Genomic DNA, 25,839 nt, shown 5'->3' with positions numbered 1-25,839 from the left:
TTAATGCAAGGCAAATTGCTAATCCCCTCTTTATTGGTGTTTTAAAGTAAACAATACCGACACAGATTAGTGGGTTGATTTACACCCCTGGTGCTTGCAGGGGTTGGTTACCATGTTAAGCCTTCTCTCTCCCCCCCTTCCCAAAAGATGCTCAGACATGGCAGATAAGCTGAGGAGAGATAACCAAAGTCTAGGACCTTAATTGGATCTGTTTGGCTTCTCAGACCCTCAGCCGTGAGCCAGACAGGACCCAAATCCAGTTAGTTCCACGGTGGGAGAGGCAGTTCAGAGCGAGGGAGGCGCAGATTAAATTTCTGTCGGTCCCGAGTTATTGTCACCGCCCATCTTGATAATGCATCCATTTTACAATGCAGGTGGCAAATAGGTAAATGATGGGGAAAGACTGAAGCATAGGCAGCTGCCTTTATCCTGAGTCAGGCCACCGGTCCTTCCAGCTCAGTATTGAAATTCCTGCATTGCAGGGGGTTGGACTAGATGATCCTTGGGATCCCTTCCAACTCTATGGTTCCATAATTGGCCACAGAGTTTCAGGATATCAGGCAGTAGTCTCTCCCAGCCGTACCTGGAGATGCTAAGGATTGAACCTGGGACCTTCTGCATAAGAAGCAGGTGCTCGTGTCACTAAGCTGCATTCCTTCCCTTAAGACAGGCATCCCCAAACTTGGCCCTTGAGATCTTTTCAGACTAGAATTCCCTTCATCCCTGACCACTGGTCCTGTTAGCTAGGGATGATGTGAGTTGTGGTCCCAAAACATCTGGAGGGCCGAGTTTGGGGGTGCCTGCCTTAAGGCATAGGGAGCTGTCTTAGGCTGAGTTAGATCACTGGTTCCTCTAGCTCTCAGTATGGGCTACGCCAGTGTTTCTCAAAGTTAAGTCTCCAACTTCCATCATCCCTAACCACTGGTCCTGCCAGCTAGGGATGATGGGAGTTGTAGTCCAACAACAGCTGGAGACCCAACTTTGAGTAACACTGGTCTACTCTGACTGACTGAGGCTCTCTAGGGTCTCAGGCAGAAGTCTCTCCCAGCCGAACTTAGAGATGACATTCAAGAGGGAACCTGGGATTTTTGCATGCAAAATGGATGCTCTGAACATGAGCTATGGCCTTTTCCCCCATGCAAAAGTAATGGGTTTTTTTGCACTCGTGCAGCCTATTTTGAGTGTTCGTAGCCTTTCTTGCAATATTACGATCTTACGGTGACAACCACATTATATTTTTATTTTATTTGCTTAGGTTTAGTCAATATATCCCTCTTTAAAAACCAAAAACCACAAAGCAATTTACAGCTAAAGTAAGAAAACAAGAAAATGAAAATCACGTAAACATTGTTAAAACGGATTTTAACAGTGCAATATTTAGTTACTTATTTGTTTTTTACCTTTTTTCCCACCTTCCCTCAAAGGAGCTCAAGGTGGCATTTTGCTTGACAATAAAAGAAGCAAATAAAATACAGCACAGCTGAATGATAAACAATCAGAAATTGAATACAATAACACAGATCTTAAAACAGTATTAAAGCGTGAAAACTCAACAGGAATTAAAAACTGCCGAGCGATAATAAATAGACCAATTTGGGAAGGTGTGGGAGGAAAGAAAAAGTTTTCTATGAATGCCAGAAACATAATAAAAGTTTTTGGTGTGCTTCGAGTCTAAATGAATGTGAATGTAAGATATGAACTTTTTGACAGAGGAGCTGTTTGGCAGTCGGGTGGCCGGCCTTGGACTCTCTTTCAATGAAAGTTCTAAGCAGAAGTTCGGTGGCTGTCTCTCGGGGATTCTTTCGCTGTGATCCCTGCATTGCAGTTCCAGTTCTAGAAGTCTAACAATTGAATAATCAAACAAAGGAGGTCTTGCAAAGAGAAATGGGAATGCAAAACCTACTCCCCGCCCCCAGCTCTTGCACACACCTGCAGTCACATCTTGCCTCCATCAACCCCATATCTTTAAAGCGGTATTATACTACTTTAAAGAGCCTCCTTCTGCAGTGTTGGATGGCAGGTTGAGAAGAGTTCCCTACCAGGACAGACTTTGCTCATGTGCTCGAGACATCGGTTCCATAAAACATATTTTTTTGCTCTGTGCAAAATATGAGCAAGCCAGGGCTGAACTGATACTACCCTTGCTGGTACCTTTCCCGGGAAAATCAGAGGTTCACTATGTCAGGTTCCTATTGGAAGACCGGACAAATGCTAGAACATTAGCAGTGGCAAAGTTTTTATCGGTGGTTGCAAGAACCAATGATCCCTATATTCTGAACAAAATGCTTGTTTAACCTGGAGGTAGACTGTATGAATTGTGTATTGCTTTGTAACGATTTGTTGGGTCTCTGGACCGTAACAAAGATTGTTGTTGTTAAAGAGCCATGGCTTCCCCAAAGAATTTTGGGGCCTGTAGTTTAATGATGCTGAGAGTTTTGAAGAGACTTCTGTTACCCCTCACAGAACTACAATTCCCTGAGTTCCCCTGGAAGAGGGATTGACTGTTAAATCACTCTGGAAAGTGTGGCAATGTGAGAAGCATAGGCTGCTTTAAAATATGTTTAGGGGAGTCCTCTCCAATCCGGTCAATTTTAAAAAAGAAAAAGTTATTGGTGGAGGAACCAGCACCCCCAAGTGGCAGAAAAAGTGAGATGGTTCAGGCAGAGTTTTAAAATGCCTAGGATTTTTAATTTTTTTCTTCGAGTGGTGCTTCTTTAATCAGTCACAAAAATGGCAGTGGGTGCCAGGCTCCATAGTCAAGCCTAAGGCAGATGTGAGGATGTCCAGTAGTCAGGGATTATGTGATAATTCAGTGACATCTGGAGGGCCACAGGTTCCCCATCTAAAGGTTCATGGGAGCTAGGAGCACCATGCAGGAAGGAGGTTCCATGCTGTGTCTCTGCATGAGTACCTGCACTGGCTCTCATTAAGACTGGTTAAAATGGGGAAGTGGAAACTGCCCCTCCAGATGTCGTTGGACTCCCAGCTCCCATCAAATCATTGACTTAAGGCAGTGTTTCTCAAACTTCAGCTGATGTTGGACTACACCTCCCATCATCCCTAGCTAGCAGGACCAGTGGTCAGGGATACCACAAGTTGTAGTCTAAGAGCAGCTGGAGACCCAAGTTTGGGAAACACTGAGTAAGGTATTGGGAGCAAGAAGAGGAGATGATAAGAAGTGACCATTGTGCTTTTTTAACTGTGTAAACAGCTTTGAGGGCCTGATGGTCAGAAAGCAGGATGTGCAATTCATATTTGCATTGATTCTGCATTGCGTTTGAAATTGTTACATTGGGGCCTGCAAAAGGCATTTTGCCCCTCCCGCCGCGTTCTGCTGTTTTAGTGATGTTATAGTCGCTTCCAGGTTCGATGCCGTGCTGTTGGGTGCTCGGCAATCTGGAGTTGCCTCTATATCTATTGTATATATATTTCTATCATTCAACGAATTCAATATGTTATTAGAGGAATGTGATTTGTAAATGCAGCTAAATGGTAAGTAAGTAAATAAATAATATGAATAAGATCCTCTCCCCCCCCCCCCCAAATAAATTGTATAAATTATGTTTTTTCAGTGACCTCTGTTAGAAGATCTCTCTATTTACCTCTTTCCTCACCCTTCAGGAAAACTACCAGTCTGTTTACAACTGGCAGTATGTCCATTGCCTGTACTTTTGGTGTCGCGTCCTGAGCACCATCCACCCGAACGACATCATGGAGCCTTTGATCTACCCGTTGACCCAAGTCATCATAGGCTGCATTAAGTAAGTCTTTTGTTTCCTCTGTGTCAGGCTTGCCTTTCGAAACCTATGTGTTCATCTCCCACCTTTCCTTCGAGGTGCTCAAGCTGGCGAAGAAAGTTCTCTCTTATGTCTTCTGTTTTATCCTGTCCCCTGTTTCCACTTTATTCTCACAGCAACCTTGTGAGGTAGGTCAGGCTATGAGTCGCACCCAGTGAGCTTTCTGGTCTAATGGGGAAATTAAATCCTGGTCTCTCAGGTCCTAGTCTGACACTCGTAAGTGCTATGCTTTACTGAGTCTCAAAACATACAAGTCCACTCTCAAAATATATTAATTTAGGAAAACAGGTGGAGGAATGGCGATGGGACCCCCAGTCCCTTGGATTCAGGGACAGCACCTGTGGTGGTCATGGCATCTGCTTCAGTGGGCCCTCGGACCCAGGCTCCTCCATCTGGGTCAATTAGCTGAGAACCAGGAACTGGTCAACTCACCTGCCGCTGGCACTCTAGTCTCTGTCTCAGTTGGGCTCCCTCCTTTCCCAACTCCCAAGGCAATGACATCTCCTGGTTGACCTGCTCATGGACATTGGTCTGCCATCTGGGCTTCGTTTGGAGTTTTGAGAAAGTGATGTAGATGCCAGTCACAAAATGTCTGCCAGGAGGTGGGTGGCATGTTGCAAAATGGCCACAATGTTGAAAGAAGGGGGTGGGTGGGAGGAAGACAGGACCAACAAAAATAGGGTAGGCAATCCCAATCCTGCACAGCTGCCCTATCGGGGAGGGGGGAGAAACCTCCATCAGCCACTCACTGAGGCCACATCTGCACTATGCATTTAAAGCAGTATCATGCCACTTTCAAGATTCACGGTTTCCTCAAAAAAACCCTGAGAAGTGTAGTTTGTTAAGGGTGCCCAGAGGCATTAGGAGACCCCCTATTCCCCTCCCAGGGATACAATTTCCAGAGTGGTTTAGCAATCCCTTTTCCCTGGAATTCTTGCTCTGTGAGAGGGAAAAGGAGTCTCCTAACAACTCTTGGCTCCTTTAACAGATCTTTGTTCCCCGAATGCTTTGGGAGAAGTGATGAGTGTTTAAAGTGGTCATAATTTGTCAGCCCATATAAAAGGGTAAAAAGGAAGCTCTTTGCACCTGCAACAAAAAAGATGGCAGGTGTCCAATCCTGGCACCCGGTGAAATGTGGGCATGTTTAAGGGGGCATGTTCAGTGTTGGAGAGGCTGAGCCCTTGCTGAAATTTTGAGGGTTAATTTACTGAGGCGTTTGAGGGCATTATAGGACATACCAGCGGGCACACTGGTGCCCATGGGCACCATGTTGGCAGCTCTCCCTGGGTTACAACATCATAAACCAGCACAGGCGCAAAGTATCCAGAATGAGTGATGGCCCCTGAAAAGGAGCCGCTTGAGATTTGTTGATGCTCTTGACATATTTCTGCAAACCTATACCTGTATGAAGAACCCTGAATGTTTTTGTTATTTGAAACACACACGTAACACACTCAGGCCCACACCAGCTGATTCCATGCTTTGGGACCACACTTGGAGGCTAATGGGTGTGCAGTAAATTTTCTAAAACTCCAGCAATCTCCAGAAATCCTGTTAATGCCGTGTCCAGATTGCACGGTTGGTTTAAAAAAAAACCAAAAAACCTACGTTGCTTGCGTTTCCAGGCTCCTCTGAGTGTTGATGAAGATAAACAGGTTTAAACGATTTCCAGAGCTCGCCTCTCCCCCCCTTCTCTCTCTCTTCCCTCACCCCCCGAGATGTCTTTCCCTCACTTAAGCGGGGCTTTTAATTGTCCTGCGGACGAGCTGAGGCAGTTTTCCACCTGTCTAAGCAGATAAATCAGCTGTCTCTGAGGCCTCTCGGAAAGGTGAGCTCAGCAGGTCCCTGGGAGGAGAGGAGGGGAATTTTGCTGGTGACTGTCACATAAGAGGACAGCTCTTGGGATGGTGTGCAAAAGTTGTTGTTTTTTAAACAGGCCCTAAAAGCTTTGAAAATGGAGGGTGTTTGTATCTAGAGAGACCAGCTTGAATTTTTAAAAGTTTGCACAAACCAGGTATGCTGTTTATTCTAGATGCAGAATATGGATGGAGCATGAAGAGGTCCTTGTTCCATCCATATTCTGCATCTAGAGTAACCCATGCAGATCGATTGCTTGCATTTGTACAAACTTTTTAAAAATTCAAACTGGTCTCTTATGAATGTTTAAAAGGGTTGTACCTCAGTCAGTTAGAGCATTTGTCTTGCATGCAGAAGACTCCAGCTTCAGTCTCTGGCATCTCCAGGTAGAATTGAGAGAGAGAGCCCTGTCTGAATCCCTGGGAAGAGCCACTGCCAGTCAGTGTAGACAGTACTGAGCTGGGTGGACCAGTGCTTTGACTCATCAAGCTTTTCCCTTAAGACATACGAACGGAGGAAGCTGCCTTATATTGAGCCCATCTCAATAGACATTGGTCCATCAATCTTGGTATTGTTTACCATGAGTTTTCAGCTGAAAACAGCCTTCCAGTGCAGTTCTGGAAATTTGGTTCATCACCTGTCACACGTGAGGGTAACCTTTGGCCCTACAGATGTTTTTGAACTGCACCTCCCATCAGTCCTGGCCATCGACCATGAAAAAACAGTACCTTGGTTGACAGATGCCTTGTGACTTGAACGTTTTGGCTCCCAAACGCCGCAAACCCGGAAGTGAGTGTTCCAGTTTGCGAACATTCTTTGGAACCCAAATGTCTGACACTGCTTCTGATTGGCTGCAGAACCTTCCTGCAGCCAATCAGAAGCTGTGCCTTAGTTTCCGAACGTTTTGGAAGACGAATGGACTTCCGGAACGGATTCCATTCGACTTCTGAGGTAATTCATTCTGGAGGTCCGTTCTTAACCTGAAACTGTTCTTAACCTGAGGTACCACTTTAGCTAATGGGACCTCCCACTGCAGCCGCGCCACCACCGAGCGATTTCTGTTCTCATCCTGAAGCAAAGTTCTTAACCCGAGGTACTATTTCTGGCTTAGCAGAGTCTGTAGCCTGAAGCGCCTGTAACCCAAGGTACCACTGTATTTGATAAAGATTGATTTCTTAACGCCTTTCAATCCCTACCCGCCTCTACACCACAGTGGCTTTTCACAAGTTGTTGACTTTAAATGTGAGGAGAGTGGTGGAAAAGAAAAGAAAATGGCAACAGATTTTAGAAGGAACGCTTCTGGCTTGTTTTAATTTTAAACATCGGGTGGTTGAGAAGCGCACCGTGCTGGTTATTATTATTTTTTGCCCAGAAGGTGGCGCTTCGCCCTCGAGAAACGGAGCCGTGGAAGAAACGAGAGTGGAAGCTAATGCCGTCCGCGGGAGCTCTCTTGCTTCAGGCAGGAACCAGGGCAGAATTTTAAATGTGCTTAAACAAGATAACTAGGCAGCACAGGGGTTGCCGACAGAAGCTGGAATTGACTCCTTTGCCCGCTGCCTCCGAAGGCCCCCCACCCTCTGGCGCATGGTGGAGGGGGAGGCTCGTCGGCCTTCGTTTCCTGCGGTTTGACAGAGATTTGAGGGAAGAGTTGTGGGACAGGAATGTGGGCCTGGGGGTTCAAGAGTGCTGTGTGAGGCTGCCAGAATGGATTTTGGCTGTCACTGTGTTAAAAAAACAATGCTTTGCCAAGAATAAGTGTGTGTGTGTGTGTGTGTGTGTGTGTGTGTGTGTGGAGAGTTAGGACTGGGAAGAATATAAGGGCGGCTGGGGGGGGGGCGGGTTGTCTCTCCAGGTTAATCGCATGTACCCAGAACCACCCTTCTTCTTTTCTCTTCAAATGTTACGTTGTAATGCCATCTTTTTTTCTTTTAAAATGGAATTCTTTCTGAGGTGCCTCTCGCCGAAAATACTTTTCCCAAAGGTGCCAACCGGGCAGGCGGTTTGAATGTGGTTCATTTGTCGTTGACACCAACCGCACTGCAACCACATTCAGACATGATGCTAGGCTTGTTCACACATTACCCTGAACACAGGTACAAGCTGTCGCTACATATATAGGCGTTTGTGTGGAAGTGGGCACACTTGCCTAGCTGAGGTGCTGCCACTGTTAATATTTTCTGCAAAGAGCTCAAGGTGGCATACACCTCCCGCCCCCCACAACGACCCTGTGAGGTAGATTTAGGCTGAGAAGCAGCGACTGGCCCAAAGCCACCAACTGATCTTCGTGGCTGATTGGAACGCAGATTTCCCTAGTCCTACTCCAGCACCCTAAACACTATGCAGCACTTGTTCTCAAATGTACACAGACAAGACACTGGTTGAACATTGTGTGTAACTTACTGCACGAGTGTTTAGTTCAACTGTTTTGTGGCCTCAGGTACACAACTGTACACCCCTACTGTCTTCACAGAATTCCACAATTATATTTGCCCCACAAATATAACTGCAGCTACTGCTCTTGGTAATTTTCTTGGTTGATAGTAATGTAGGGAGCTTAGTGTTGCCTACACTGGCTGGCAGCAGATAAACATTTATGCTTTGCGGGTTCTGTGTACTGTATATAGGAGATGTATCATTGCTTGGCAGATGCCAACCAGGAACACAGGAAGCTCCCTTTATACTGAGCCAAACCACTGGTCTAGCTAGCTTAGTGTTGTTGACACAGACAGGCTCTCCAGGGTTTTAGACAGCAGCCATCTCCAACCCTACATGGAAATGCATTTATTTATTTGCATTTATATCCCACCTCTTTCTCAAAGAGCTAGAAAGTGGCGTACAAGGTTCTCTCCCTCACAACCACCCTGTGAGGTTGGTTCAGCTGAGAGATTGTGACTGGCCCAAGGCCAGCCAGTGAGCTTCAGGACTGAGCGGGGATTTGAACCCTGGACTCCCAGGTCCTAATCCAGGGGTCAGCAGACTTTTTTCAGCAGGGGGGTGGTCCACTGTCCCTCAGGCCTTGTGGGGGGGCGGACTATATTTTGAAGGGGGGGAAATGAACGAATTCCTATGCCCCACAAACAACCCAGAGATGCATTTTAAATAAAAGCATGCATTCTACCCATGTAAAAACACCAGGCAGGCCCCACAAATAACCCAAAGATGCATTTTAAATAAAAGGACACATTCTACTCATGTAAAAACACGCTGATTCCTGGACTGTCCACGGGCTAGATTTAAAAGGCGATTGGGCCGAATCCAGCCACCAGCCCTTAGTTTGCCTACCCATGTCCTAGTCCAACACTCTTAACCGCTATGCTACACTGGCTGTGTGAGTAACACTAGGCTAGCCCAGTGTTTCCCAAACTTGGGTCTCCAGCTGCTTTTGGATTACAATTCCCATCATCCCTGACCACTGGTCTTCTAGCTAAGGCTGATGTGAGTTGTAGTTCAACAACAGCTGGAGACCCAAGTTTGGAAAGCACTGGGCTAGATGGATCAATGGTTTGAGTAGAAGACAGCTTCCCATGTATTAAAAGAAGGACTGTAGCTCTATGGAAGAGCATCTGCCTTGTAAGCAGAAGGTTCCAGGTTCAATCCCCTTCATCTCTAGATTGGGCTACAAAAGAAACCCTGGAGAGCAGCTGCCAGTCAGTGTGGACAATACTGAGCTAGTCGTCCAAGTCAATAGAAGGCAGCTTCTGTGTTCCTCAGGCAACCACCTCTCTTGTACTCCAGCCTTTTCCTGTCTCGCGGCTGACCGGTCAGCTGGTCCGGCGACAAACTCTCCTGGCACATACTTCATTCCAGGCCTGTCCCTCGCCGCTGGGAAGTTTTTAAGCCGGCTGTCGCCTTGCCTCGCTCTCTGAAATTAATGGCCTTGGTTTACAGTAAATCTATACCTTTTAACAGGTTTATCCCCCAATCAATTAATTCCTGTAGAAGGTTTTCGTCATCGCTTTCGCCGGTTGCCAGGTCTCGGGGGGCGGGAAAGTAGATTTATTTCCATAATGGATCCAGTGATAATTATTTCACTATTTGGCGGGTGGGGGGGTGGGGGTGAGGGTGAAGGGGTGCTGTGTGATTTATATGGTGCGGCTGATGCAGTTTCTCGCCCTCGTTGGCTTTTACAATCTCAGCAGTCGCCGTTGCCGTTTTGTGGGGGTGGGAGTGGGGAGCAGTGTGATGTGATTTGCTTCTCAGAACAAGAGCTGTGATCGGGGAATGACTTTGAAAAGTGGGAAGGACTTGCAGAGGGTGTAGAAGCAGGAAGAATGGTGTGAGTTCCTGTAGATCTCTCCGTTTTTTTAAGCGGAGCAGTTGTTCTGGGATGGCGTCCCTTGAACTCTGTCCCTGATTGTGCCAGGAATGGGGGAACCCTTGACCAGGCATAGGCAAACTCAGCCCTCCAGATGTTTTGGGACTACAACTCCCATCATCCCTAGCTAACAGGACCAGTGGTCAGGGATGATGGGAGTTGTAGTCCCAAAACACCTGGAGGGCTGAGTTTAGCTATGCCTGCTCTTGACATTCCAGATGTTGTTAGGCTCCCAGTTCCCATCTTCCCTAGCCATTGGCCATGCTAGTTGGGGTTGATGGGAGTTGTAGTCCAGTAATGCTTGGAGAGCCACAGGTTCCATCATCCTGTTTGGAGAAGTCTTCAGATCAGCCACTCGTGCAGAGAGACTACAGGGAGGCACCTTCTCTGTTGCCTTTTCTGATGCCTGCTATGGACATTTGTATTTCAACCCATCTTCTAAAAACTTTTTTGAAATCTGCTTTGGATTTGCGTGGATTTTACTTTATAGGCTGGTGTAGTTTTTAATCAGTTTTAATATTTATAATTGTTTTTATGCACTGCTTTTATATATGCAGTAATTTCAGTTTTTATATACATAACTGCTATACATAGATGTCATAATAATAAAAAGGAAATGTTGCATTTCCAGTTTAATAAAAACCAGGGCAGAAACTCGTGCAGAGACGTAACAGGGAGCCACCTTTCTGAGCAGTACTTCCCACTCCCAGAAGCCTCTAGTCTCCAGGTATGGGGAACTTCTGGTCCTCCTAATGCTGTTGGACCCCATCATCCCTGACTGTTGGCCATATTGCCTGGGGTTGAAGGGATGTGGGGGTCCCGACAACTTCTGGAGAGCTAAAGGCTCTCTACCCACCCTTGCTGTAAAGAAATAAAAATCAGTGGCTGAGGCCTTACTAGCTTAGTTTCTGCCTCATGGACTTTCTTATCATGCTTTTAACTCCTTTGTGTTCATCCCTGGCTCAAATCAAACGGAAGAAAATGCAAACCTGCATTTTGCTTAAGTTCATCCATTGTTGCTGTTCCTTTGCCTTGTCCTGCTGCTACTGGTGGACAAAGTGTGCATTAGAAGGTCTGTAGAAATACACGTGCAGCTGTTCTGCCAACATATCAGTTCTCGGGTTTGGCTCTCATGGCAGAAACCTCTGTAGCAGGATAGAGAGTTTTGATTCTGTGGCTGACGACCGTTCTCCTCTCTCCTCTTTCTCTCCCTGCAAGGCTGGTGCCCACAGCTCGCTTCTACCCCCTGCGCATGCACTGCGCCCGGGCCCTGACCCTGCTCTCGGAGAGCACTCGGACGTTCATTCCTGTCTTGCCCTTTATCTTGGAGGTGAGTGCTCTTTTCACCAGCGCAAATGGCGCAGTAATAAAATATAAAGCAGCTTCCTGTGTGTTCAGGACCTCTTCCAGGTGGGCACAGGGTGGACCACCAGCGGCTCTGCTACCAAGACAGTGTCCTCTGTGGATTTCAGTGTGCAGGCTGGTCTTTCGGACAAACTGCTTCCAAGTTGGGATCCGCCTGCAATATCCACTTAAATCGGCATCGCACCGCTTTAAACCATTATGGCTTCCCCCAAAGGATCATGGGAACTGTAATCTTTAAACCATTATGTCTTTCCCCAAAAGATCATGGGAACTGTAATCTTTAAACCATTATGTTTTCCCCCAAAGGATCATGGGAACTGTAATCTTTTAAGGGAGGTCCTGAGAGTTGTTGGGAGACCTCCGTTCCTCTCACAGAGCTGCAATTCCCTGGGAAGAGAGGGATTGACTGATAAAACCACTCAGGGAATTGAAGCTCTGCCAGGGGAATAGGAGTCTCCTAGCAACTCTCAGCACTCTTAACAAATCGCAGTCCCCAGAATCCTTTGGGAGGAAGCTGTGACTGTTCAAAGTGGTGTGATACAGTTTTAAATGTATAGAACAGTCTTGTTTAGGGTTTAAGCTTAAACTTGGCTTGGTACCAAAGCAGAAGCCACCTGGCCTGGCGATGAAGAGTTCTGGAGGACTCCAAAGCTTGCACACTGTTTTGAAATGTTGTTGGCCTGATGAAGGTTTAGCTGTAATGTCAATTCTTACAGGTCCAGAATGGCTCCCTCTTTTAAGTTTTGCTTTGCAGTTATTTCAGTTAGTTGGGCTTGGTAACCAGACCCAAGGGTTGTGCTGAAGGCGGCTGCTATGCTGCCCCCCCACATTTGGGACAAATTTTGTGTATCCCCTAGGAATCTGCTCCCTTCCCCAAATTTGAGCTGCAAGCTGCCTCTTGAGAACTGCATCGTGTAGGGCCACATTTACACCATATATAAAAAGTGCTGTGATACCATTTTAAGCAGCCAGTGCTTCCCCCAAAGAACTATGGGAGCTGTAGAACATTAAAAGGTGCTGCGAGTAGCTAGGAGACCTCCCCCCAATTCCTCCCACAGAACTATAGTTCCCAGAATTCCCTGTGAATTGGTTGCTAAAACTGCACAGTGTCTGTGTGGGGGGGAGTAGAGATTCTTCCAACACCTCTCTGCACCCTTAACAAGCTACAGTTCCCAGAATTATTTGGGGGGTGGGAAGACGCTACAAGTGTCGAAAGTGATATCGCAGTGATTTAAGCATGGGTTGCGAATGTGGACTTGGGAGCAAATCCTACAGCGTAACTCAGCTGTGTAGCAGCCTCTGTCCAGGATCTGTTGCTTGCATTCATTATGGGGCCCCCTCTGCTTTGCTGCCCCCCCCCCGTGTCTGGTTATTTGTGCTCTTTGAAAGGGGAGGGTGGGAAGGAAAAGGAGAAATGGCAGACGGTGAGAAGTTTGGGGCGGGGAGGGGTGGTGGTTTGGGGAGAGGCCGTTGCCTGGGAATTAGCCAAGCCACCGTGGTTTGCTGGGAAGCGAGAACCCTCCTGTGGTTATTTTTTTATGTCGTTGCAAACGTCCGTTTGTTAACCACATCCTTTCCGCCTGCAGCGGCCAGCGAAGCCCCCCCCTGCACTCGTCCTCTCCCTCTTTTTTTTTTTCTCTCTCCCGGACCCCTTGCGGCTTCTTGGCTGTTCCCCTCCGTGCATCTGTTTCCTTCCTCCTTCTCGCTCCCCGCTTGCGCTGCCGAGCTCCCAGCCCTCAACCTCCGGTAGATAACAGGGTCCCAGCGGCGATGCCTCCTCCCTCGTGGCAAGCCACATATATCAGCCCAGCCGCCCCCGTGGTCTCAGCGTGCTTTTCCTCCTGGCTTCCGCCAGCGACCACATCCGATGGCGCTGGGCTCATGCAACAGGCAGCTCACCCACGGCGGGTGGGGACGGCGCACATGGGCTGAGCGCCTGCGTTGGGGAGATTTTGGTTCATGACTCTTCGCCGAAGACAAGCAGCCCCTTTATAAGAAGGAAGTTTGTGTGGGAATAAGCTTCTCAAAATGTGGAACTTCCTTTCAATCTTCTGGTTCCAGTACAGTGGTGCCTCGCAAGACGAAATTAATTCGTTCCGCAAGTCTCTTCGTCTTGCGAGTTTTTCGTCTTGCGATGCACGGTTTTCCATAGGAATGCATTGAAAATCAATTAATGCGTTCCTATGGAAACCGCCTTCCCCCGACCTCTTCTGGCGGGCGGCATTTTAAAATCGCCCGGGACAGCGGAGGACTTCTCCGCTGTCCGGGGCGATTTAAAAGCCCCTGGGAAGGCAGGCAGGGGGGACAAAGGCGTTCTCGCCCCGCCGCTCGGCTTCGGGACATCGTTCCGATGCCGGGCGGCGGGGGGAGGCTTTCCCGCCCCGCCGCCGGGCTTCGGGACATCGTTCCGATGCCAGGCGGCGGGGGGAGGCTTTCCCGCCCCGCCGCCGGGCTTCGGGACATCGTTCCGATGCCGGGCGGCGGGGGGAGGCGTTCCTGCCCCGCCGCCCGGCATCGGGACGATGCCCCGAAGCCGGGCGGCGGGGGGAGGCTTTCCCGCCCCGCCGCCCAGCTTCGGGACATCGTTCCGATGCCGGGCGGCGGGGGGAGGCTTTCCCGCCCCGCCGCCCAGCTTCGGGACATCGTTCCGATGCCGGGCGGCGGGGGGAGGCTTTCTCGCCCCGCCACTCGGCTTCGGGACATCGTTCCGATGCCGGGCGGCGGGGGGAGGCGTTCCTGCCCCGCCGCCGGGCTTCGGGACATCGTTCCGATGCCGGGCGGCGGGGGGAGGCTTTCCTGCCCCGCCGCTGGGCTTCGGGGGGAGGCTTTCCCGCCCCGCCGCCCAGCTTCGGGACATCGTTCCGATGCCGGGCGGCGGGGGGAGGCGTTCCTGCCCCGCCGCCCGGCATCGGAACGATGCCCCGAAGCCGGGCGGCTGGGAGAGGCGTTCCTGCCCCGCCGCCCGGCATCGGGACGATGCCCTGAAGCCGGGCGGCGGGGGGAGGCTTCAAAAGCCGTCCGGGGGCTTTTAAATCGCCCCGGACAGTCCCGGGGCGATTTAAAAGCCCCCGGTTAGGCAGGCAGGGGGGGCAAAGACTTTTGCCCCCCGCCCGCCTTGGGAAGAGGTCCAGGACCTCTTCCCAAGGCGGGCGGGGGGCAAAAGTCTTTGCCCCCCCCTGCCTGCCTTCAAAAGCCGTCCGGGATAGCGGGAAGCGCTTCCCTGCTATCCCGGACCGCTTTTAAAATGCTGGCGGTGGGGAGCAAAGCCTTTCGCCCCCGCCGGCCTTCCTGGACCTCTTCTGAAGTCCGGAGGCGGGGGGAAAAGGCTTTGCTCCCCACCGCCAGCATTTAAAAAAAGGTCCCCGAGATTTCCCTATGGGCTTTCGTCTTGCGATGCAAGCCCATAGGGAAAATCGTCTAGCGAAGCGTCGCAAAAACCGAAAAACCCTTTCGTCTTGCGGGTTTTTCGTCTTGCGAGGCATTCGTCTTGCGGGGCACCACTGTATTTTTGTGAGATAGAGAGATATAGATAGATATACAGTGGTACCTCAGGTTAAGTACTTAATTCGTTCCGGAGGTCCGTACTTAACCTGAAACAGTTCTTAACCTGAAGCACCACTTTAGCTAATGGGGCCTCCTGCTGCCACTGCGCCGCCAGAGCACGATTTCTGTTCTCCTCCTGAAGCAAAGTTCTTAACCTGAAGCACTATTTCTGTGTTAGCGGAGTCTGTAACCTGAAGCGTATGTAACCTGAAGCATATGTAACCCGAGGTACCACTGTATATAGATACACCCGCCCATAGCTGTCAACTTTTCACTTTTCTTGCGAGGAATCCTATTCGGAATAAGGGAATTTCACTTAAAAAACGGGAAACATTGACAGCTGTGACACACACATTCATCCAGCTTAGTTTTGTTCAGGAGCAGACCTGTTGAAATCAATGGACCAGGATTAGTCACGTCCATCAATTTCAGCGGGTCTACTCTGAGTAGGATCATTCTGTCCTGACAACAGCAATGTGAGGTAGTTTAGGCCTCTGAGCTGTTGTCCCCATAGCAGCCTGTGAGCTGTTCTTGTCTAAGATTTGCAGGTTGCTGGGAGGGAGCGACTAGGCCACTGAATCTGAGCCAGCATTCCCCAGAAGTTAAGCACTTGTGTTGCAGGCGAGGTCCTGAGTTCTGAGGCTGAATCCCAAGTAGGGCTGAGAGAGGCCTCGGCCTAAAACACTGGAGAGTGGCTGCCAGTCAGCGCAGACGATACTGAGCTAGATGGACCCATTGTCTGACTTGGTATAGGCAGCTTCCTATGTTACTGTGTTCGTGTATTTGATTCCCCACCTCCCTTTCAGAAACAAAACTTGCTACGTGTTGAAAATGGCACACCAAAGAGATCGCCACTCCAGAACCCTGAAGTGCTAGTTTTCTCCATGCAAAGACTTACGTTGTCATGGGGCAGAGATTTAGAAAGGCCTAGTATGTTCCTAAGTTTCAGCCCCATCTTCTGAGGTCACCTTATTTCCACCGTTCAAATGAATTTCTCCGGAATCCCGGCGTGTGCTTTGCGTGACAAAGGATGCAATTACTCTTCCCTCCCTGCTGCTCTCATCCTAAAGTAACAGCAGGGAAAGGGGCCTTCTGCGGCTCCTCTTTTCTCTAACTGTGCTCCCCCCCCTTTCTGCTTTCCCCCGTGCCCTTGTCACCACCCGCCGCTGACAGCCTGCACGTCTCCTGCCGCCCCTCCAGGTGCTGGAATTCCCCTGGCTCCTGCCACCGGAGATAAGAGTCGTGTCAGTGATGGGCCTTGACAGCCGCCTTGGCTGCTCTGGCGCGAAGAGCACCTGCCCTGCTTCTCTCCCCGCCCCCCCCCGACTGGCGGCTTCTCCCTTCGCTCTCCCTCTCTTGAGGGGTGAGACATGTTTCAGGAGAGGTTGAGTGGGCCTCTGGAAGGGTCTCAGTGTTATAGGGTAGGGGGCAAGGCCCAGGGAAGGGGGTCCTACTGTTTATTCTTATTCTTTTTCAGAGGATTTCGTAGAATCGTAGAATTTGGCTCTACTTAAAAGTTTTTTATTATTGCTATTATTAGCATAGGACTCTGCTCAAAGCTACTGCTGTCAATTATTTACCCCCTGACTTTCGCTCTAAGGTCCCAGCAGGGATTGACGACTTTAAATTACAGTATTAAAAACTGTTTAGAACAACTTACAATCAGAAGAAACAAAACAAGGTGGGTCCTTGCAGGGATTCAGTCCTACTTGAAAGGAGGTTGAGATTCGGCTCTACTTTACAGCTAATGATTGCTATTATTTTATTACCCGGCTCTGCTTATGTTTAAGAGGATGCTGGAGGGCATTCCTTATTCTTTGGCAGCACTTGGGAAGCTGATTTTATTTATTTCCATTTAGGGATTGCTTCCTGGAGTGATTTGCTATATAATAAAAGCATACGTGAAACAGAAATATTTAAAAAATGAAAAAAAATGATTGCATTTAAAATGATAAAAACTCTCTCTGTGTGTACACAGTACAGTGTAAAACAAGAACAATGCATACTTAAAGAATCAATTCACACAGACTGCCAAGAAGTTCGTTCCACCAGCCCTTGTTCAGACACTTAATACAGGAAGGCAAGTTTGGGTAAATTAAGGTGGGAAAACTTTCCCCCATGTCTCTCTCCCTTCTAACTCGCCTGCTCCTCCCACCTCCCCATAGGGGGCAAGGTTGCTCTGACAATCTAAAATCCACCTCTTTCCCCCTCCGCACTCATTGGGTGTGTGTTTGGGGGGGGTGTAGGAATAAGGAAGGTTAACTGATAAGCTCAGAGAGTCGCAAGAGGAGAGACACAAATGCACTCAGCTGACTCTTTAAATGGTGGGTCGCTGATGGATGTGTGAGGGCCCCATTGCTTGGACTCCAAGGGTGGGGGATGGGAGAGAAAGAGAGGCCCAGGACACGGAAAAGGGAATGAATAGTGATTCTGGAAGATGGAGGGGTGGTGGAATATTGTTCCACCAGGTGTTGCACAGCAAAGGAAGAGCCAACATCTGCATACCCTCCGCAGTTTAGCTTATTGAGCTCTGGCGGGGGGGGGGCAGATTTGGGCTGCTGTTCGTTCTCTCACACACACACACACACACACACACACACCTAGTGCTAGGGATCAAACTGCTTCTGAAATTTAAGGGAGGCTTGAAAAGGAGATTATGATACAGCACTGTCTGCGTTGTTTGGGGTTTGATTCATTTGTTTGAAATGGCGGGGTTTAGGGGAAGGGAATAATATAGGAAAGCTGCCTTATACAGAGTCAGACCACTGGCCCATCTAGCACAGGGTTCATTGCACTGACTGCCAACAATTCTGCAGGGGGTTTCAGGCAGAGGACATTCCCCAGCCCTGCCTAGAGATGGTGCTCTAACCACAGCAAGCCTTTCATCGCATCTAAAGTATTTCTTCAGATCCTTTCTCTGCCATAGACCTCACCGGGGTGGCTTTGGGAGAAGGGCACCTGTTTTCTCTCTCACTTCCCAGCCTCACAGGGTCGCTGAGAAGGTCAGTGAAAATTACAGAGCATTGACTCCGCATCATCTTGTAGGCGAGAGCTTTGGCTTAGTTGGCCATTCTGCTTGTGGAGTATGATTCTTTGCTTTTTCTCTTTAACGACCCCGGAAGCAAAACCTTGCCTTAAGTCTGGCTAGCGAGCCAGGTTCAGGCATTGCACTAAACTGTAATGTTTACTCACTCGCCCCAGAGCCGGAGTTCTTGGCTTCCTGTGATGTGTGAATGCAGCTTCTAGGTCACCCCTAGGTGGTGGCAGGGGAGCTTTCAGGAAGTTGGGTGAGGGGCGAAAATTGTACCCACAGGAACTTTGACATTCAGTAAAATGGCATGTACACCAGCAGCTTTGAATGGTGGGTTCAGTTAACCCGGTTTGCTAGGGGAAGATTCTTGGTAATGCAATGGGGCTTTCTCACCCCCCTGGCATTCCCCCCAATATCTCCCAAATCCCCTCTGGAGGTTCAGGAGAGTCCCGGGTCAGCAAAGGGGGTGGGGGTGGGAGAGGAGGATTGTTCTACCTGACAAGTAGAAATCATGGTGCCATCAGAACGATTATAATAGCATGACACCCAATTCCTTCCTGAGCAAATAGTAAATACTAGATTGTGTCTTTTTATCTCATAGGTTTTCCAGCAGGTAGACTTCAACAAGAAACCGGGACGCATGAGTTCAAAACCCATCAACTTCTCTGTTATCTTGAAGCTCTCCAATGCCAATCTTCAGGAGAAGGCTTTCCGGGTAAGGGGCGGGCTTTGGGGGCAGAGATGGCGTGGTCCAGCCTCTGGCTTTTCGGAGTAGCAGCTTTTGAAATGCCAAATTTATGAAATCCTAATCTTCCATATTTGCTTGTGTGGTTATTTATACTCCTCCCTTCAAAGAAACGTTCAAATAACTAGAAGCAGAAGGATTTGGGGGCGGAGGGGGGGGAATAATGATTCTTCCCCAGCCCTGCCTGGAGGTGCCAAGGATTGAACCTGAGACCTTCTGCATGCAAAGCAGATGCTGTACCACTGAGCTGCAGTTCTCTAGTAAAATTTTTAGTTTGAGTACTATAGAATTAGAATTGGGGGGACACCCTGCGGGCAGTGAATACAACCATAAGCCCATTTGCACCACCTAATTAATTACGAAACCAAGTCTAATTAAGCATCACCAGAAGTAATTAATATGAGTCATTATATAGGTAACGTCTGGACTCTGTGATTTGGCCAGCTGTATGAAAGGTGCAGGTGTCCTTTGTTATAAAAGAGCTGAACTGGGCAGAGGGTCTTGGGAGGGCTCACCCGTCTGATGTTCCATCCCAGTGTTGTTGGACTCCCAACACCCATCAGCCCCAACCAGCCCAGCCATTGAACAGGCATGATGGGAGCTGTAGTTTAGCACCACAGCCGCCGCCACGGTCTCCTCTCATCGGATGCGGCTCTCCATTACCTGATTGATCATGGGTAACTGGTGATGCTTGAGGCTGAAGCTCAGAGCAGTGCTTTGCAACTGAACTATGACCCTCCTTTTAAAAAGAGCATTAAGTTCCCAGTCCTCATGGTTCTGAATTCAGCGCTCCTTGAAATAGGTGCACAGAAAGCTGCCTTTCGCCCTATCTACACTGAGTGGCAACAGTTCTCCAGGATTTCAGACAGGGGACATGCCCAGCCACACTGGGAGATGCTAAGGCTTGAAGCTGGAGCTTGAACTGGGTTTTTCTGCATGCAAATCAGATTCCCTACCACTCAGTGCCTGGCTGGGAGATCACCTGGGTGGAGAAGCCATATACTTTGTCTCGAGTTCAGTGGTGAAAGGAAAGCAGAATACAAGCACTTGCCTTTCCTCTCTCTTTCTAACAAGACCCCCTCTCCTGCTTTTCCCCACACAGGATGGCCTCATTGACCAGCTATACGACCTGATTCTGGAGTATCTTCACGGCCAGGCCTATACAATCGGTTTTCCGGAGCTCGCCCTCCCAACTATTCTCCAGGTGCGTCCAGGTGTCAAAAAACTAGCCTTGGGTGAAAAGGCACCTCTCTCTGGGTTAGCCCTGCCCCTCTATAATGGGGATCCTGACTGAGCTTGTTCCCTGTCTATGATAGTGCAGAGACTTGACAACCTACAGAAGTTTTGCTCATCCAGGAAGTTGTCTGGTTATTAGCGGCGAGCAAACCTGCCCTATTTCTGGTCCGCATCACTTTTGTATGTGTTCACCCGTCAGTCCCAAATTCTGCACTAGGAACATAGGAAGCAGCCTTATATTGAGTCAAACCATTGGTCTATCTGGCTCAGTGTGGTCTGCACTGACGGGCAGCAGCTCTCCCAAGGATTCAGACAGGGGATAGTCCCTGCCATGCCTGGATCTGAGACCTTCTGCATGCAAAGCATGTGCTCTGCCACTGTTCTACAGCCCTTCCCACTGAATAATCATTGTAGAAGTGGTTTTATTGGGGTGTGGCCCAATTAAGTCTTACTCAGAGTAGACCCCTTAACTTTAATTGAGCTACACTGAGTAGGACTAGCATTGGATGCAACCCATCACCTTTAATTTGCTGTTTGTCGATCTTTTATATCTTCACTTATTTCATTTTATTGTGCACTGAAGAAAGTTTGGTTGTTAACTGTTTATAAAGCCACAACTAAATAACTAAGGATTGTGCCCCAATCCTACTCAGAGTAGACCCATTGAAATCTATAGCCATGACTGAATCTGGTTCATTCATTTTAGTGGGACTGCTCTGAGGAGGATTTAGGCTTGTCGCCAACAAAGTAAATAATTTAGCTAGCAGTTTTTCAAAACATGCAAATTCCATGTGAAAATTTTCATTTAAATACAATTTTTTTTTAAGTTGCATTTTCTCCCTGTGTCCACTTCTAAATAGCAGCCATCCAGTTCAGAATTGCCTATTTTGACTGACAGGGTTTCAAGCATGAGACATTCCCAGCCCTACTTGGAGATGCTGGGGATTGAACCTGGGACTTTCTGCATTCAAAGCAGATGCTCTACCACTGAGCTATGGCCCTTTCTGAAAGTGACATGTTTTTAAAAATGCCCTCACTGCTTCCCTTTCTGCTTGGGTGGGAGCCCTGTCTGCAGCAGTGCCGTTGGGGAAACGCCTTTATTTTCCACTCTCTTAAAGACGCCTCTGCAGGGCTTTGCTTTTCCTGGAATTCCACCCCCTGCACCCCCTCCCTCTGGGCGCGGGGTTGGACTCCCATCCTGGCCTGCCTCATTCGTGAACGCGGCTGTAGCCTGGAAGGATCTCCAGAGGAGACTGTTACAACCTTCTTTTTGCTAGGGAGTCAGGCTGTAGTGGGCAGAGGTTTGGTTTTAAACCCCTGGACCCTTTGCCCAGGGACCTTGGGGTGCTTTTGTTTGCCCCAGAAGGTTGCTTGTAGGGAAGGAACAGCTGCCTGTCCTCCTTCAATCTCTGAGGATAATCTGAGCTGGCTGGCTGTTTGGAGCAACCAGGGGGGATGCTTGCAATTAGCACGAACACGCAGGCTTCCAGCTTCATCCCCATCCGTATGCCCTGGGGGAAAAGACTGTGAGAGACACAGAGAGAGAGGAAGTGGGAAGGAAGCAAGGAGAAAGAATGTCTTAAGGAAAGAATTTGGGAGGGGGACTCTTCATTTGGATGCTGAGCTGGCTTTGCGTGTAGCAAAGTTCTGTGTCTGTGTCCAGTGCTTGGCAGTTGAGGTCAGATCCAGATGCCCCGGCCCTGGTCACTTAACGTAAAGGTAAAGTGACCCCTGACCTTTAGGTCCAGTCGTGGACAACTCTGGGGTTGCAGTGCTCATCTCGCTTTACTGGCCGAGGGAGCCGACGTACAGCTTCCGGGTCGTGGCCAGCATGACTAAGCTGCTTCTGGTGAACAAGAGCAGCGCACGGAAACGCTGTTTACCTTCCCTCCAGAGTGGTACCTATTTACTTAACTTGGGTGGCTTTAACTAGCAAACTGGAGGTTAAACTAACCCCTTTCCAGCCCCAGGAGGTGAGCAGGGAATGTTCGCACGACACACCTACGCTTTGCAGCCGACGCACTAATGTGTCATGCCACACAGTTTGAAAGCTCTGAGTTAGAGTGTTGGACTAGGGCCTGAGAGATGAGGGTTCGATTCTGCTACTTCTCAGCCGTACCTACCTCTCAGGGTTGTTGTGGGGATTAAATGAGCAGGAGAGCTGTTGTAAGCTGCCCAGAGCTCCGTGGGGGGGGGGGGGAGGAGATGGGGTATAAATGCAACAAATAAAAAAAAGAAATAAAATAAATGCCAATTGCAGGGGGGCAGAGTTGATGTTGTGCTCAGGTGCTGTTTGCAGGCTTCCCATTGAGGCATCTGGTTGCCCAACAGGATTCTGGACTAAATGAACTTTTTTTTGTTCTAAGCTTCCCATTTTTATTTTAAAAGCTGGGGGACTATGGCTACAAGGCATATAAGGTATCAAGGAAACTTCTCTTGCGCAGATCCTGATCCTTTCAATAGAGCTTGTGCAGAAGAACTGCCCTGGTGGATTGTGGTCTGAAAAGTTGGATCTCTAACCCCGTACCCTTAACTCCAAATAACATGTTTATAAGGAACATAGCACCATATCGGGTTCTCCTTCCCTTCTGTAGCTTGATGTGCTGATGTTGTGATGTTGTCCTCACTCACAAGTGAATTCCATGATTTTGGGGTGACTCTGGGCATACCATGCTTTGTCTAGATGTGCAGCTCAGGGGGCGGGGGTTTCTGAGCCCAAAATTCCAGTGACTAGTGGGGCAATTCAGGGGAGAGAAAGATGCAAATGGCTGGCTTCGAACAAAGTTCAAACCTCAAGCTGCAATTTCTTAAAAATGAGAGGCAGGGGTCTGTTCCCCCCTCCCCTTCTTAGGGCCATGTAAGGCAGGAGTAGGAAGCTGCCTTTACAGTGGTGCCTCGCTAGACGAAAAGAATTCGTTCCGCGATTCTCTTCGTCTAGCGGTTTTTTCGTCTTGCGAAGCAAGCCCATTGACAGCTTAGCGGATTAGCGCTACAGCTGTCAAGCGGCTTCCAGCGATCAGCTGTTAAGCGGCTTATCAGCGGAACAGCTGATAAGCAGCTTAGCGGCTTAAGAAAAGGGCGAAAAAAGCGAAAAAACCCGCGGGGGGACGCAAGATTTTTTCGTCTTGCGAAGCAACCCCATAGGGAAATTCGATTTGCGAAGCGCCTCCAAAACGGAAAACCCTTTCGTCTAGCGGGTTTTCCGTCTTGCGAGGCGTTGGTCTTGTGGGGCACCACTGTATACTGAGTCAGACCATTGGTCCATCTAGTTCAGTATTTTCTGCACTGATTTACAGTAGCTCTCCAGGTTCAGTTCCTGGCATTTCCAGGTAGGGCTGGGAGAGAACCCAGCCTGAAACCCCAGAGAGCTGCTGCCAGTCAGTGTAGATGATACTGAAATAGATGGACCCAGCTCAGTATAAAGCAACTTCCTATGCTTTAAGGGAAGGCCTGTGACTCAGTGGTAAAGCCTGCAGAAGGTCCCTGGTTCAATCCTTGGCAGACTCCCTGTTTGAAACCCTAGAGAGCAGCTGCCAGTCAGTGTAGAGGGTATTGAGCCAGGCGGAGCAGTGGCTCGACTCTGTACAAGGCAGCTTCCTGTGGGATCTTGCGTTCCATACTTTCCTGCTCTTTTGGCAGCTGTGCCGTACTGCGGAATATAAAGTTGTAAGGAGCAGAGTAGGGGAATTTAATGGGATCAGTTCGTGGAATGTCTCCTTCCTTTCCTGCAGCTGAAGTCGTTCCTGAAGGAGTGCAAAGTTGCCAACTACTGCAAGACGATCCGTCAGCTCTTGGAGAAGCTGCAGGAAAACTCTGCCTACATCACCGGCAAGCGGCAGAAAGCCACCTTTGGCGTCGCTAACCGGGAGGCTGTGGTGAGTCTCTGTTTTCTCTCTCTCTCTGGCTCAGCATCTCGGGAGAGGGGCTCTGACTGCCGCTTGGCGGAGCCTCAAGCAAAGGCAGGAAGGAAGAGGAGGGCTGGGCGTGGATGCCGACTCTCGCTTGAGTCGACTTGTGAAAAAGAGATCAGCCCACAAAAACAACAACAACCCAGAGCTCTCGTTTCATGACGCCCACTAATATTTTTTAAGGCCGCAGTGGAAATCCCTTACGATCTTTGGCCTTTATGATAAAATTATTTAGAGACCTCTGTGGCAGTCGTAACCACAGCCTTTGGGGGGGGGAGCTTGTGTGGCCTTCCAGATCTTGTTGGACTTATGTCAGCCCACAGCCAGCATGGCTCAGTGGTCAGTTGATGGGAATCCAGCAAAATCTGGGGTGGGGGGTGGGGTTGGGTTTACAGTCTCCCCACCCCTGCATTAGAAGGTGGCAGTAAAGGCAAGTGATGGCCTAGTTTAGGGATGGGGGGGGCTGTGTGATCCTCCAGAAGTACTTTGTATGTATAAAATGCATGAAACCATTTAACAACAGAACAGCGTAAATTTAGCAAAAAGGGGTGGTTCCCACAAAACAAAATACCTTGACCGTCAAAGGCTGGGGTAAAAAGGTATGTCTTTGGCACGTAGCAGAAGTTGTTCTGCGAAGTTGTGAGGTGCATCTCCGTGGGGAGAAGAGTTCCACACTTGAGGTTCCTCCATTCCAATGCTTCTGGGCTTTCTAGTTCAGAGGCCATTTATCTCTGATGATCAGTTTCTGAGCGAGGATGTGGCGGGATCTGTTTGACTTGGGCTGACACACAGAAAGCTTTTTACACAGCCTCCATCTGCTGACAAGGTTTTGAGATGGTTGGCCTTTAGGCTCACAGCTGTGCTAGACTTGGGGGGGGGGGAGAGAAAACTTCTCTTGGCTGCTAATCCAGTGGATCAAAGTGGCCTTTGGCATATCAAGGAATCATGGGGATGCCCAAATGACTGTGTGAACGACTCCTAGAATCCTAATGAGCAAAGGCCTGCCCTCTCCCCTTCAGTCCTCAGCTGCACCAACTGTAAAATGGGCATAGCAATGCAGACACTATGACTTGCCTCCAGGGGGATGGGGAGGGGAAAGCGGTGAAGATAGGCTCACATGCTGGCTCTTAAGATGGTGATCACTTGCAGTTGACAACGGTATTTTCTTGCTTACCTTGACAGGAGCAATGGGAGAAAAAGGTCAGAGAGGAAGGGACTCCACTGATGACATATTATGTGCATTGGAAGAAGCTGAGGGAGAAGGAGATTCAGCTGGAGATCAGTGGCAAAGAGCGGGTAAGACACAGATGGGGAAGCTGAGGCTCAGGGCCCAAATGCTGACCCCCCCCCCAGCCCTCTCTCTCTGATCCTCAGACCACACACCTCTTCCTAGACCACACTCCTTCCTGGCCCTCATTCACACCCTGCTTGAGTAATTTTGCCTGGTTGGAATATGCCCTTTGAACAGAATGGAGATGGAATCATTCTTGTCAGTGTCCTTCTGAGCAAGAGATGGGAAACCTGAGACCTTCCCAAATGTTTCCGGACCACATCTCCCATCACCCCCAACAATTAGCTGTGCTGGAATGGGCCTGATGGAAGCTGGAGTCCAGCAACCTCTCGAGAGCCACTGGTTCTCCTTCCCTGTTTTAATAAATAATTATAATAATATGCTTCCAGCTTCCTGGAGCCTTTAATCCAGGGTCCAAAACAACAACAACTAGAGGGCCATCCCTGTTGTAATCTTAATAAGAGCCCAAGCAGCCACTCATGCAGAGACATAGCAGTGAGCCTCCTTTCTGGGTGGGGTTTTCAGCTTCCAGGAACCTTTACTGTAGGGATGCAGGTGGGGGGAGGACTACGGCCTTCCCTGATATTGCTGGGCTGCCAGCTGCGTCATCGCTGACCATTGGTCATGCTGCCCGGGGCTGATGGGAAATGGAATTCAACAATGTCCAGAGAGCCATAGGCTCCCCAGCCTCTGTCCTAATCGTGTGTGTGGTTCTTTTCAGTTAAAGGGCAAGGGATATATTTATATAGGC

The 25,839-nt window shown here is 49.1% G+C and overlaps 1 protein-coding gene across 3 annotated transcripts in view; it reads left to right on the top strand.

Annotated features, from left to right (window-relative positions):
• NOC2L (NOC2 like nucleolar associated transcriptional repressor) overlaps positions 1–25,839 on the top strand; it is a 78,474-nt gene that overhangs the window by 33,172 nt on the left and 19,463 nt on the right. For all 3 annotated transcript variants that reach the window (XM_081923567.1, XM_081923565.1, XM_081923566.1), the window contains exons 11-16: positions 3,622–3,761; positions 11,188–11,299; positions 18,510–18,623; positions 19,756–19,857; positions 23,621–23,764; positions 24,980–25,093. In XM_081923567.1, coding sequence (XP_081779693.1) covers positions 3,622–3,761; positions 11,188–11,299; positions 18,510–18,623; positions 19,756–19,857; positions 23,621–23,764; positions 24,980–25,093 — 726 coding nt within the window. The remainder of the gene's footprint in view (positions 1–3,621; positions 3,762–11,187; positions 11,300–18,509; positions 18,624–19,755; positions 19,858–23,620; positions 23,765–24,979; positions 25,094–25,839) is intronic.

This window comes from Podarcis melisellensis (assembly GCF_964234715.1).
Source record: "Podarcis melisellensis genome assembly, chromosome: 8".
In the NCBI taxonomy this organism is placed as follows: domain Eukaryota; kingdom Metazoa; phylum Chordata; class Lepidosauria; order Squamata; family Lacertidae; genus Podarcis; species Podarcis melisellensis.
The sequence above is the reverse complement of the archived record's forward strand: the minus strand, read 5'-3'. Positions and strand labels throughout refer to the sequence as shown.